The 14,820-nt window shown below is 42.6% G+C and overlaps 1 protein-coding gene across 1 annotated transcript in view; it reads right to left on the reverse strand.

Moving 5' to 3' along the window:
* The window catches only part of LOC106806708, a 25,990-nt gene continuing 11,170 nt past the window's right edge, over window positions 1-14,820 (reverse strand). Inside the window, exons 2-8 of the mRNA XM_014808725.1 lie at window positions 10,043-10,222; window positions 4,533-4,710; window positions 4,194-4,278; window positions 3,951-4,014; window positions 3,041-3,179; window positions 2,368-2,480; window positions 1-1,535 (exon numbers count right to left, since the gene is read on the reverse strand). Coding sequence (XP_014664211.1) covers window positions 1,332-1,535; window positions 2,368-2,480; window positions 3,041-3,179; window positions 3,951-4,014; window positions 4,194-4,278; window positions 4,533-4,710; window positions 10,043-10,207 — 948 coding nt within the window. The 5' untranslated portion in view covers window positions 10,208-10,222 and the 3' untranslated portion in view covers window positions 1-1,331. The remainder of the gene's footprint in view (window positions 1,536-2,367; window positions 2,481-3,040; window positions 3,180-3,950; window positions 4,015-4,193; window positions 4,279-4,532; window positions 4,711-10,042; window positions 10,223-14,820) is intronic.

Here is a 14,820-nt window from a genome sequence, read left to right on the forward strand (position 1 = left end):
TTGGATTAGATATCTCTATATTATACACTGATACAACTGATAAAATTACTTGCTTTCACAAAACACATAAATATTGCGCAGAACTACAGCTGCTATTACAATCCACACGTAATTTGGCATCTATTTACAACAGCTTACAGAGTTACGATGAAGGCGGCGTACGAGGCTACGCAGCTTGTGCGAGAATAAATTCACGGATGCTCACAATTACTGTCGTATACATGATCACTTCGCAAAGGGACATTGCGGTGTGATGCCGGTCACGATTTAACTGCAGTCTACTGGTTTTTTTTCCCTCTCATGTGATTCCTTACATGTGTTCGTCTCTCAGATTAGTAAACGTAAAATAATCGTACCGGCAATTTACTTCCTAATACTAATTTAACTGTAAATGAATATACGTCGAATCCGTAGAGCATTCAAGATGCAATGTGAGTATTCGACTTGTGATTTCCCGTTAACGTATATCACTAATCGACACCACAAGAGTTTCATCTGAAAGAGTGATATACCTAGTACGTTAATATTCGGCATGGTAATTTTAAAAGTATGTAGCACGGGTAAATCACAATGCACTACGTAGACAATATGGAGGAAGTAAGGCGTGTTGTTCTCTCGTTTACGCGTGAATATTTTGGAGTCGTTCAAAATTCTGACATAATTATATAAGTGTATTATAATATTTGAGACGTAGACGTTTATAAACAAACGTATTCGTCATACACAGTACCCAGGAAACCTATAACAGGCCATGTGTATCTCTCATCATTACATGCGTCATACGCGGAGTTATCGTGTGTTAAATAGTAGCAAGGCTAAACTAATTGTTTGTCGTATTCGGCATACATAGCAGTTTACAGAACACATTACAGTAAATATACAACGACGTGTAATCTATGCCACAAATAATATTTAAATAACTCTCTGTACATTGTTGGCTTTTTTTACAAATGAGATACGGTAATAAATAATATTTTAAGAGAAGAACTCGATCTATGCCGAGGAGTATGCTCAGGTACGCCACAGCTATTCTAGTCATTACTTGTTCGCGACTTTAAAATGTAACAGTTTCCTTATGTATGTGCAATCTACGGCAAACGATGGCACTCGCATGATATTTATCTGTTTAGCTTCCATTCAAAGAGAAAAGTCGTAGTACATTAGTTCCCAAATGTTGCATTGCGACTTCGCGATACTGCAATATGTATGGCACCGACATCTATCGACGTAGTTCACGTAGGTAATATTGGCTCACTATTTCTGCCTAAAAACTAAAATTTCGGCCACGTGTCCACGAAGAGAGCGTCGGTACGTCTATATACCGGGAAAGCTTATACGAAATAGCAGGTATTGCGGGAGGCAACGCTCTCCCGTGAGAAGCGATCATCCGCTTTTGTCCGCCGCTGCGTGGCGGGTCTGTCGCCGGCACCATCGCTCGCGTGGCCGCACGTGACGTCAGCCTCCTCCTCCTTGCTCGTCGCTAGCCCGTCACGTAGCGGCAGACTTGGTACGATCATGCTTTGCACCCGACGCCTCTGTGGAGAGACAGATGGATACATATATATAATATATAATATATATATATGTGTGTGTGTGTGTGTTGTGTGTGTGTGTGTGTGTGTGTGCTGTGTGTTGTGTGTGTGGTGTGTGTGTGTGTGTGTGTGTTGTGTGTGTGTTATAGGAAACTAGAGGCACTCGGAGAGCACAGACCTCGCGCAAGGAGCTCAATTCTCTGCACTGTGAAATTTTTATTAATTAATTAATTAATTAAATAATTTAATTGGATCGGATCACCACCAAATGTAATCAATTCTAAGTTACCCCATTTTCTAACTTATCCTAAAAATTTAGTTACTTAATTAATTAATTAATTAATTGGATCCGGATCACCACAAATTGTAATCATTCTAAGTTACCCCATGTCTTACCTATCTTGAAAATTTAATTAATTAATTGGATCCGGATCACCACCAAAATCTCATCAATTCTAAGTTAGGCGATTTCTGACCTATCGTGAAAATTTTATGACAATCCGTTCATAACTTTTTCAGTTAGGCTGTACACGCACAAACCAACAAACACACGCCGGTGAAAACATAACCTCCTGCCAACCCCTTGGCGGAGGTAATAACTGATATTTATATGTATTAACCTACTTTGATTTACATTGACTTTTAAATCTAAAACCCTGCGTAAAGTTACGTCATTCGAATTTACCATTTAAAACTACTAGACGAACTGAGAGATAGTATTTAATCAAAACGTGCGACAGAAAAAAAACGTTTACATTCCGTCTACAATCGCATATCTATGCGAATCTGATCCTGAACTTGAACTCTGGCTTCTACTTAGCCTAGATTTACTCACCCGCCGTCTCCGAGCTTGCGGCTCGCGTCTCAGTATGAACGCGTAATGTCGTTCGTCATCCCAGCACTCTTGAAACCGCAAAGGGCAATCATCAGGCATCAGCTTCCGCTCATCTGTGACGTAACGCAGTGACCCAGCGCATTAAACATACATCGATACAAAAAATTGATACAATTGACTACAAATTGATTACAACAAATATAAAATTGATACAAATTAATACAAAACACCAATTAATGGCCACCAAACCACCAAAATAATTGGCAGTGGGATTAAAATGCTGCAGAAACAAATTGGGCAGATGTGGAAGAGTTGAGCTCGACTTCACGTGATCTCGAATGTCTTGAGTGTAGATTGACAGTAAGTCGTGAGAATCAAACTCCTTGATTCTTTTTTGAACGTCGCGAGCTTGCCAACAGGGACATTTGTAGTCAATCATCTCGAGTGTATGTTCTGAGTTTACGTCGATTTTCAGATTTAATTCGCCACCGCTAATATACTCCATGAGATAACCTTATATGACAATAGGTATTTTACAATAAACTGTCCTATAAATTTCACATTTACTAATAATTTCGTATTTATTTGCTATCGCTGCACGAGAAATGGTCAGTCGTCTGTAGGCGTTTTGTGTGGAAATGGGAAAAGAGGAGAGCTAACTTGAGATACTTACAGAAATTCTCGGGTATTTTGCACACTTCACGGAGAGAGAATCTGTCTGGATCCTCCTCGATCCTGTAGCAGTGCAGTAATAGACGGATAACCTCCCGAGCAGAGGTCATCTGAGATATCAGTAGGCTCTTGTAGTATAACTGCAAAGCGTCATAGCAGAACGTCGTGCGAACTTATGGATCCCATCGCGTAAAAACGGATATAATGGCATGACGGTGGGCGAAACTTGGACGGGCGAAACGAGAACATTCTCAAAACGATTAACTCAAAACTCAAACAAATACAAAACAACAACAGAAAAACAGTAAAACAGAAACAACTTTCTTACAACTATAAAAACTATTGCAGAAACGATATATTTTAGTTAATTTAGTTAACCTAATTGCAGCTGCAATGGACTATACTGAACTATTGGATTGACCTCCCACTAGTACCTGAATACTACCAGTGAACTAACCCCCCCCCCCGCTGTAGCATTTACTGTGAAAGCAGCTGCGTGGCCTCGGGTTGAGGAAACGGGGGTAGGCACCGCCCTATGCGCCACATAGGCACGGGAAGGGATTTAACTTTTTTAAGTACCTGAAATTTATTCATTACCTAGAAGATCGATACGCCGTATCGTCCGGAAGGTGTCGCTAGCAGGCTATCGAGAGAAATGGTTCTTCTGCTTATGATGACCCTAACCCTAACCCTAACCACGCTCAGTAACTAGCGACCCTAGTAGTGATGGTTAGTTATTGAATCGTTATCTCTGTAAGGATTTTATGGATCATTCGATAATTTTATTTAGTACTTAATCGGCTATGTTTTTACTATATTTAGGCGTGCCTTCGCATATAAACAGTAAAACAAAGAGATTTACACATAAGCAACTCAAATATTTAGCCAGGAAATGAATTAAAATGACTCACCCCTTCTATCAGGTTTGCAACGTGTATTTTGACCAACCCGCCTCTTCTCATACTTAGATAAAACCTGAAAATAATCAAGACAGTGGTCTATGGGCTGGCTGTTGATACCTTGCTCAATACGCTTGCAGCAAGCTCGCGGAACTATTTTTTAATGAATTTATTCATTGCGCACAGAATGTGTAATGGCGTTACAAGGTTATAATTCCCCTTAAATATGAACAGTCATTGAATCAGCCTACATACCGAGAGCCGCCGTTGGGATGGCAAGATTGCAAGACCAATGGACTCGCATCGTCCTCTAGTATAATCATGTTCCGTAGAAGATGATCTATAACATGTTAAGATAATTCATAACCGTGGTCAATTATTTCACGGAATGTATTAACACAAAACAAAACAAAATTATTGCATTCGATACAAATAATAAAGTTTCGTTCATTTTCGGCTAATATAAATCTCTGCTATTCCAGGACTAGATATGAGTAAAGGCATCGACGATACAATGAAGGCCAAAAAATGTTACCTTCCCTCCGCTATGCACCACAATTATATGGGATGTAGCGGGGGGGAAATCCGATTTACCTCGTTTTTTTAGTCCGACTTCCATTGTCACGTAATACAGTTTCGGGTCCTTCGTTTTCATCTTGCACTTATTAAGTACGAGGCTGACCATGTCCCGGCTTGTAGTGCTCTTTGAAACGAGGATGGTTTTGTACTCGATGTCAGACCTCACTGCTCGCGCGTACACCTTAATGGCACTCTAGAAATATGTAGAAAAAAATGATTTCATTATGCGAGTTCAATAAATTTATTGCGACCAGCTATAAAGAATTCACAATGAATGGAATAATTTCTCGTGCTTACTGGGCATTCGTATGTATTTGGCACAGTGACAGTTTTTTTTCTGCGTGCGAATATAGTGATACTACGTCGGACACACGCCGATAAAACCACGATATCAGTACACGCGTCAAGCCAAGTACCAGCAGAGGTATAATGCGACGCATTGTCGGTTTGTATAAGGAAACTTCTCTAGCTGATGGGTAAACTAGCGTCCTAATCCGGCAGTCCATTCCTGTCACACTTGGCAGCGTTTCAAACTCTAGTGCCAATATCACTTTCACAACTGACAGAACAAAGAACGTCGACAAAGCCGCATCGAAACGTGCCGACGTTTTCAGGCGCAATGCTATCTTTATTTAAGCATTAGCCACGCGCGAGGCGGGCAAGCGTAAATCCTGTCAAGTGCATAGTTTCGTAGATTTTTCCCCTTTATGGTGACATGCGCGCCACAAGCATCGATATTCCAGTGCACCTGTACTTACTTAGTCCACGGCAAAGGAGGTTAAACCCTACATGAATACTGAGCTCGGCAGCACTTTCATGTTTTCTTTACGGCACCCACCGAACTCGAAATAGTACAAAAAGCAGAAAAAAATCATGGGGCAGATAGAAACAGCGTTAAGGGGAGATTGGAAAGAAAATCAGCGACCACGTCCAAAGTGTGTCCAAGTTGTGTTTATACAACATACCAGGAGTCTATCAAAAGAGATACATGATTATACATGATTACATGATTATGATGAACATACATGATACATGATACATGATTACATGATTACATGATACATGATACATGATTATGATGAACATACATGATACATGATACATGATACATGATTATGATGAGCATACATGATTATTAACCATATATAATTAAATATGGGCTGGTATTTATATAATAAAATTGTTGAGTAAAATTACGTCGTGTTATGTCCCTTTCAATCACATTTAAATACTGCGTTGCATGTGTCATGAAGCAATTGAGTCACGATGCAGTTTAGATTTATCATTATTTATCAACTATTTAGCTGGTGGGCTATTTCTTCTATTCTAATGTTCTTCATTTTGCTTTATTTTATTTAATATATATAATATATATATATATAATATATATATATATATATGTGTGTGTGTGTGTGTGTGTGTGTGGTGTGTGTGCTATGTGTGTGTGTGTGTGTGTGTGTGTGGTGTGTTGTGTGTGTGTGTGTGTGTGTGTACGTGTGTGTGTGTGTGTGTGTGTGTGTGTGGTGTGTGTTGTGTGTGCGCGGAGCGCGTGCGTGCGTGCGCTTGTGTGTGTGTGTGTGTGTGTGTTGTGTGTGTTACTGTTTTAATTTTCACGGAGCTGTCAATTCATAGCAAATGAAACTACGGGACGGAAGAATTTCCGGTTGTATGAGCCAGTTAAATAGAGTTCATAGTTTTTAATCTTGCTAGTGCGTTTCTTGTAATTGAAATAATAGCTATAATAATTAAGACTTTACGTGTACCTGTACAACTTGTTCTGTGCTCTGCTTTGTCGAACACCGAACAAACTTAGTTACCAACTACAATATATTCGACATACAGGAGCTCCTCGAATGGCGACACTTGGTGTATATAAGTATTACTTGCGTTTATTCAAGATACACGGGTTCTGCACGTGCTCAAACCACTCATAAACGTGCGATAATATAGACGTGTTAATCGACACTATACTAATATTGCCGATAATCCTGGTAACTAACAATACACAGTGTGTTGTATGTTTAGGCATTTGACAATACACTGTGTATTGTTAGCGAGCTTTCAACAATACACTGTGTATTGTTGAATACCTTCTAACAATACACTGTGTATTGTAGTAGGTTCCTTTGAGCTTTCAACAATACACTGTGTATTGTTGAATACCTTCTAACAATACACTGTGTATTGTAGTAGGTTCCTTTGAGCTTTCAACAATACACTGTTTATTGTTGAACACCTTCTAACAATACACTTTTCTTCTTTTTTTCTTTTTTAATTAGTATACTTTTTAATTTGTAAACTTGAAATTGACATTTATTTAAATGAATTTATTGAAATTATTTGATTGATTTTATTAAATTTATTGAAAATGAAATTGAATTTAAATACACAGTTGTTAGATACCTACTACAATACACAGTGTATTGTTAGAAGGTGTTCAATAATACACAGTGTATTGTTGAAAGCTCATAGGTACCTACTACAATACACAGTGTATTGTTAGAAGGTGTTCAATAATACACCCTGTATTGTTGAAAGTGTATTGTTAGTTACCAGGATTATCTGAATATAGATACGTGTATGTTTACACGAATCAATATCGTTCGTGATAATCACGTGGATCGGGGGATATACGACGACGCGTCCGCTTTGTTTAGACAAACGCGCGTCTTTACAATTGATCACTGTCCGCTGATGTATATGTGACATACACGAGCAGTACACACAATAACCCGACACACGCCTTTCTGTAACGAATGGTGTCATATCTTAATCTAAAAATTGCATGTTCAATAGTGAAATGGCTCAGATGACATGATATGATGCGAACAACAACATATCATCATTATATATCGTTATCATGCGATCTATCGTTTATGTCATTCTGCCGGCAGTGTATGTACGCCCAGTACAGTTTCACTCCAGGGTTTGTCGCATGCGCATAGCGTACGCTCGCATTCAAATCGCAAACTTTTACTAGCCGTTGTGTTTGGCTAGCCCCCGTAGCCGTGCTGTCTTGCTTGTAGTCGCCAATGCGTGTCTGCTAGTTACAAAACAGCCTGCGGACATTATCTCAAACGAAAGGACAATCATGTCCGCCAATGATTGCGGCCACTTTTCTCCCGTGGAAACCCATGTATAGGCGCCGGAAATGTCAAATAGCGGTGTTTTTGTCGTAAATCTCTCGATCTCGTTGCTACGAATGCGCTTCGTCACGTATAGTAGTACTGTGAGACCGGACGTCGGCGCGAGAGGGCGCGCGCGTTGCACACATAGATATCTGTATCTATGGCTCTGGTCGACAGTTACGCCTGGATAGCGAAAAAGTACATAGCATCATAAAGATAAATGAATTCACTAACGTTTGGGCTAATAAGCGTAAAAAACGATGAGTGTTCATGCTAGAATTTTTATACGTGTGATGACTACCGCAAAAAAATAGGTAGGCCTATATTCGATAACCATTGATGGACTATGGCGTCAGTAGCTCTACCCGCGTAGCTTACCGCTCAGCCACAGGCCTGCGACGCAATATGCTGATGAGTACCAATAATATTTACACACACTCTGTTTACACACACTCGCGCGCACGCGCGCACGCACGCACGCACGCACGCACGCACGTGCCGCACACCCACACACGACACACTACAGCACACACTCACGCAGACGTACACACACACGGCACAAGCACACGCACACGCACAACGCACCCGCACCAGCACACGCACACGCCACACCACACGCCACAACGCCGACGACGCACAGCACACGCCCACGCACACACAAAACACACACCACCTCACACACACACACCACACACGGCGCTGCGCGCGCGCAGCGCATGCGCTATGCGTAATCATACTAAGTCATGATGTAATACGATTGAGGCGTCGAGCGTTGTCACAATTCACCTTTGGGCATATAACTATCAACACAATGACAAAAAGGCTTAATAATAGTTAATTATGCCATGTGCCCAGCCTTATAAGCGTATCTCGGCCCATCTGAGATCCAGCATATCTGCAGAATCATCATGGCCTGGCCGAATCACACAGCAAAGTAAGAAACCTATCACACGAAATCTCCGTTTCCCCGAGTAAGCTCTGAGCCAGAAGGTCAGTAATAACGGACTACAAGAGCCCTGCGTAAAATGTCGACTATACGCTGTTACTCGTGTGCGCAATACGTACGTAACATCGTATTTTCGTTTGGCGTCCGTGTGGTTCACGGTTCAGTACTTCCACGACGCTGTTTGACCACGTCTTGCAAACAAAAACTGCAAGCGGCGAATTCTAGATAACGACTGCCTTGGTCCCAGCGTCGGTATGCACTGTGGTAATGCATGTACGAATCGCCAGACTTCCATTCAAACTTGAAATGGCATAGTTTTCTATCGATGCGCGTGTTGTTGTCTTGGAACCGCTCATAATGGCAATGCGCCGACGGCGCGGGCGTTTGGCGGCCCAGCCGATTATCCGCGCCGTAATCAAAACGCAATGGAGTTTTTTTTCTTAATTCGGCTTGGCGCGCGATTTGTTACGAATAACACGCACAACTACAGGTAACTTGTTTTGCGGATCATTTCCTAGTCTGACGCCCTCGCGCGTGGTTTGTTTATGCCGCAACGCGGAGGAGGGTAGAGCGAGACCGGAGTCTGACGTGTGTGAGGTGTTCGTTGTGGGTGCGGGTGTACGTGGATGAGTCGAAGGTAGAGGGGCGCGAGAGGTGGTGGTGGGTGCGCGCGGCTGGGGAGCAGTGAGCGAAATGTGGACGTTGAAGTGCGGACTTGAAAGTAACTGAAAGCCGATGAGATGGATCTGCGTTATGCGCGCACGCGATCGACCGGCTCTTTTGTTAAACTGATGTTTCAAAAGTTGTCCATTTTCTGTGATAACCGACCCTCCGAAACAGTTTGTTAAGCCCGGCGCACACTGAGTTATTTTTAATCAAGTAAAATGACGGCCCGAGTCAAATTACTCCACAACGAAAATCCCGCCGCACACGTGAGTAAACTGACGCAGTGCGTCAAATTAGCTTCCAACGAAAAATCCGCGCACACGTGAGTAAAATGACTCATGCGTCATTTAACTTGAGTAAAATAACTCACGTGTGCGCCGGGCTTAAAAAAATTACTAATAAAAAGAACACGTTCATTGCCAATGCATAATTCGAACAGAATTATTTCGAACTGACGCAATAACAATAGCGACACATCAGTGGCGTATTTAACTTGTTTTAATTGTGACGCAACAAGAAGAAACAGATTGACACGTCTGCCATTCTAAACGAAGCTTATCAATCAGCCAGGTTATGTCAGTGAGCAATTAAGCCTATTATTATAGTATATAGTACTATGATAAACGTTATTTGTGTAGGGCACAAACAACACTATACACGCTTACACTGAATCTCCATCAACGAATAGTAAACACAGCGGCTTATTTTGAAGACAACAACATATAACAGTTTGCATGCAGGCCACACAAGAAATCACATGAACGTCTCCTTGTTGGCAGACTTACACAGTCCTCTTGGCTCGCTATGCTCGTCGTACTCGTATCACTCGGAACGCCGACGGTCTGCAGACTCGAACGGGATCCTCGACTTCCTATGCTACTACCGCTAGATCCAAGAGTATCCAGCGAAGCCTTCCGGCGCAGGTTGGTCGTAGAAACGTGCTTCAACATTTCGAAATAACCCACCTGATGGAGAAAAAACCGTAAACGCTTAATGACAATGATGATTGATCACAAGGGAGCATAATAACACGCGTGAATAAAAACTTTCGAAAAAGTTCCAATGAATTTGGTGCATGTTATTAACAGCTGCTCTGATCTATTACGAGATGGTATCGACCATTAGGTGCTAATAGGGATAAACATTAGCATAGCTGTTATATCTCGAAAATACAAGACAATCGTGGCTGATGGGAGTAGATTGCTTTAATGCGGCTTAACCCAAGGTTTGCAATGCTATAGCGATAATGACGATAACTACATCGATGATGACGCCGCCGCCGCCGATGACGATGACGATGACGATGACGACGACGACAATGATAATGATTATGAGAAGTTTTTTTTCTTCTTCTTCTTCTTGTTCTTGTTCTTGTTGTTGTTCTTCTTCTTCTTCTTCTTGTTCTTGTTCTTCTTGTTCTTCTTCTTCTTCTTCTTCTTCTTCTTCTTATTATTATTATTATTATTATTATAGGAAAGAGATGATGAGGAGGAGGAAGGGAGGAGGGGGAGCAGGAAGGCATTGGGCGAGGAAGGTAAATTAAGTGAAGAAATTAGGAATGCGCGGATGGCGACAATGATGGAAGGAAAACAGAATGTATAGGAAGGCGAGGAGGAGGGAGTGACGGGGTAAACAATCACACTGATAACAACGACAACGCCGTCGATGGCATGACGATTGTGACCAATGGTCCGTAATCACTAACCGTAGCCGCATTAACAATAATAATAAAATAACAATAATAATAATAATGATAAGAAAATGACCGACGATTCAGATTTCTATCTCCATTTCTAATTATCAATTCCAATTCCAATTACTCAGGGTGTGGAACGCTTGTGTACGCGTATATAGACTCGCACAGCACCTTTAGCTGTCAGATTATGCTTTCATTTATTTATTGTATTCCGGCAGCAGGCAGACGATTCTTTAGCCTGTAAATCTCAAGGTCATGCATTTTGAAATCGAAAACATTCCGCGGAGGAAACGTGCACCTAACATGCCTTTCCTACTTAATGATTACCGCAGAAGCTCGCGCCAAATCGCTGCCAATCTTCACACCGGCGCGGCTCGCAACATATAATTTCCGATGTCTACCTTCGCGTACTGTGGCACCTCAAAGCTAGCACACTGCAGAGTCTCGCTGCCTCATGTATACTAGCTCTCTGCCCTGGCATCCGCCACAAAGGTAAGACGCGTGTTATGATTTCCCCCGACCGCCCCGGTCGGAAGAGGCGGGGCAGCACATGGCGTTTACATCATCATTTCGTTTTCTCGGTGCGCGGTCTTTTATATCGGATGCAGTCATGGCTATCTCCACGTGGGTCGCGTATTTCCCACCTATATATATATATATATAGCGCCGCGAAGCCTATTATTACGTTCTACATATGGCCGGCGTCCAGTTGCGGAAATAGGAGCGTTGAAAAATCCTAGGGTACCTGCTGGGGTGCTATTAGCGTTATCAGTAGCAATATCTTAATTGTTCGTGGTATTATATTATTATTATTTATTGCTAGAATTATTATAGTTATCAACATAATTTTATCAAAGTACTTGGTTTTCCATGACACCTTCCTATATGTTTATATTACTTTCCTAATTCCTTCTCCCTTCCTTCTTTCTTCCCCCTTTCTTCTAGCACTTTCCTATATAATCATATAAGTGTGTGTGTGTGTGTGTGTGTGTGTGTGTGTGTGTGTGTGTGTGTGTGTGTGTGTGTGTGTGTGTGTGTGTGTGTGTGTGTGTGTATGTGTGTGGTGGTCGCGCGTGCGTGCGTTCGTTGCGTGGTGTGTGTGTGTGTGTGGTGCGCGCGAGCGAGCGCGGTGCGTGCGTGCGTTCGTGGCGTCGCGGCGCGAGTGCGTGTAAACAGGATACACATAACTGCGCGCGTAGTCAAGCAGGTTCAGGTGGCTAACGCGGCTCACCGACGTGGGAAAGTGACAGCAGAGGTACGCATATATAACTGTTGCTAGTTTACAGTTCGGATATAGGTCGCTTGATCTACAGATTGACATAACGTATAATCGCGGAATATCGAGACTCAAGTCCACAAAGCGTGTATCCGGCCAGAAATCATCAATGGTATTTATGGCGTAATAAGCGAAAGTAAGCGCGACACGTGTTCAAATCATTCTCTATCCACTACCCGGGGATTGCCCGCAATCACTATCATACGGTTCTCAAAGTTTAACAACTCAACCAACTAAAAAAAATAAAGAAGGTTTAAAGTTTAAAATCCACCAGCGAAATTTTAAAAACAATCAAACTAAATCAAAATAAATCCGTTTCAAAATCTAAACGCGCGTATAAGCATACGAGCTTGGTGTGAAGCAGCGACACCGACTCTCTCAGCATTAGATCAACGACTACCAGCGTGTCTCGCTTCGCACACGGCCCTCCTACACGCCGAAGATCGAGCAACCTAAGCCAGATATCTATTGTACGGCAAGCCGCTGTCAAAGTGTTGGCGATGCTATCTCGCAGTCCGTCTCGGCATTCTTTCGCATTCGTTCCCACGACCGCGCCACGGCACTAATCAGCAATGACCGGCGCTCGTAATGGGGCGCCGCGCAGCCGTGCGCGGCTGTGTACCGGCTGAATGGCGATCGAGCCTCGTTACGTTTACACGTCGTGGAAGAACTTAAAAGAAAATGGGCAAGAATGCCGAAAGCGCTCTACTCGAGGCTGAAAGAAGCGATCTAATCCATCTCGATCGAGTCGTTCGACTTTAAAAGCGATGGTCGTCGGCGTTGAAGGGTTCTTCTTGTAGATTTTAGACGTGATTGTGACCGAGTGTGACCGCAATCGACAATTGCACTCTTTAGAGTCGCGCGAAGGAATGCACAGCGTAACGGCGATAACGTCTTCGTTTTTATATGGCAAGGGAGAAATTCCACGTATAACGTTAAAGTCGAATACGCGACCATGATTCTATAGCGCGTAAACTCCGAACTGGCATGCAGCGAATATATAGATTACACGTTTATCGTGGTGAAATACTCATTTTTAATATGAATTTATGTCATTGTTTTATAATGGTGGCAATAACCTATAGCGATAACAACTTACATATTTTTTACTGGGAATTAGATATCCTTGTGGCGATGGTGATGCAGTCAAATGCATGTATGTCCTATGTTGATGGTAGATGGGCTAACACACTAAACCTTTCATGCAGAAATCGCGTCATCAATAATATATCCTGTGTGATATATCTACCGCTGTAGGTGATACTCTTTCAATATAGTTTGTCAGATTTGATGTCTAGAAATGTTTACTATATCGCGTACACATATAAGAATTATTCTGTCTACATAGAATTCCTCTTGCGCGAAATTTGAAAAAAAATATTTCATCATACAAAGCGGCGTACGTTTGTAAACATGCGCGCTGCGGGGTGCGTGTGTGCGCGGCGTATATGTGTATTATTGTTGTTGCGTGCTTTGTTGCATTTACTGTTGTTAGCACAAGACGCTGGTATCCATCGGTAACTATTAATGACGCACTATGAAAACGACCTGCAGTGACCTCGTGTCTTGCACCATGAACCCTATTGAATCGCATCAAAACGCCAGCTCTACACGAAGAGCAAACACTCTTTCACCGGAAAATCATTTACGCGCAACTGTTTGCGCTCGGCTATAATTTTTATGACCATACAAAGCTCGAAGGAGGTAGTTAGACACGCTGCGCGTTGACAGAAATAACATAAGCTCGCGAATGATAAAATCCCTTTTCGTCTGCGACGAATAACGCGACACGCACAAGTTTGCAAAATAATCATACTAAGGCCCTAATCAATAATCCCCTGTGTAGAAGCATCTAGGGCCAATATACACCGAGCTATAGTCTCTGTGCTATGCGACGATTCAGAAAGCCGAGTAGCCCTTGCACCGTTCTCGTACCACGTGAATCGAATGACTGGGATCGTCTGAGATTCCAACGAGCAAACGGCCGAGCTCTATAAAACGGGGCATTCATCGTTTTCAATATAATAATCATGGCATGCATGCGATAGTAGTTTGCGCTTTTAGAGAATGCACGTCGGTGCCATTGTTACGGCGTGGCTCGCTGCTCTAGCACTGCGCTATTGAATATCGTCGCGCCGCACTACTACTAGAACAACAGTAGAAGTTTCCCGCTTTATCGACGCAGATCAGGAACCATGAAAAATCCCGATAGCGATGGTCCTGATTAAGTAGTGAACACTATAACGGGCGTAAGGATTGCGTGTTAAGGCAGATGGCATTCAAGCGATGCCCTCGTCTACACGGGACCACTGCCCTACGGCAGTATAGTAAGCCCGCTGTAATCAAGGCTATTAGTCATAAGGTATCGCTCGTTTAGATGCAGCTGCACATGACACCTTGGCGACGTGTGCGGCGCTGTTGACGGATGTATACGCGAGAGGGCGAGTTCGTCCGACGCGTCTGTCCACCGAAGCAGCGCCAATCGACATCTGATGACAGCTGCCTCAACTTTTGACTAGTGACCGTGAGATAGGGGTTGTTCTAGCGAAGCCGGAACGTATTAATATTACGAGGAACGAATGAAAACAAAA

The sequence above is a fragment of the Priapulus caudatus genome, unplaced genomic scaffold (genome assembly GCF_000485595.1).
Source record: "Priapulus caudatus unplaced genomic scaffold, Priapulus_caudatus-5.0.1 Scaffold175, whole genome shotgun sequence".
NCBI classification, from domain to species: domain Eukaryota; kingdom Metazoa; phylum Priapulida; class Priapulimorpha; order Priapulimorphida; family Priapulidae; genus Priapulus; species Priapulus caudatus.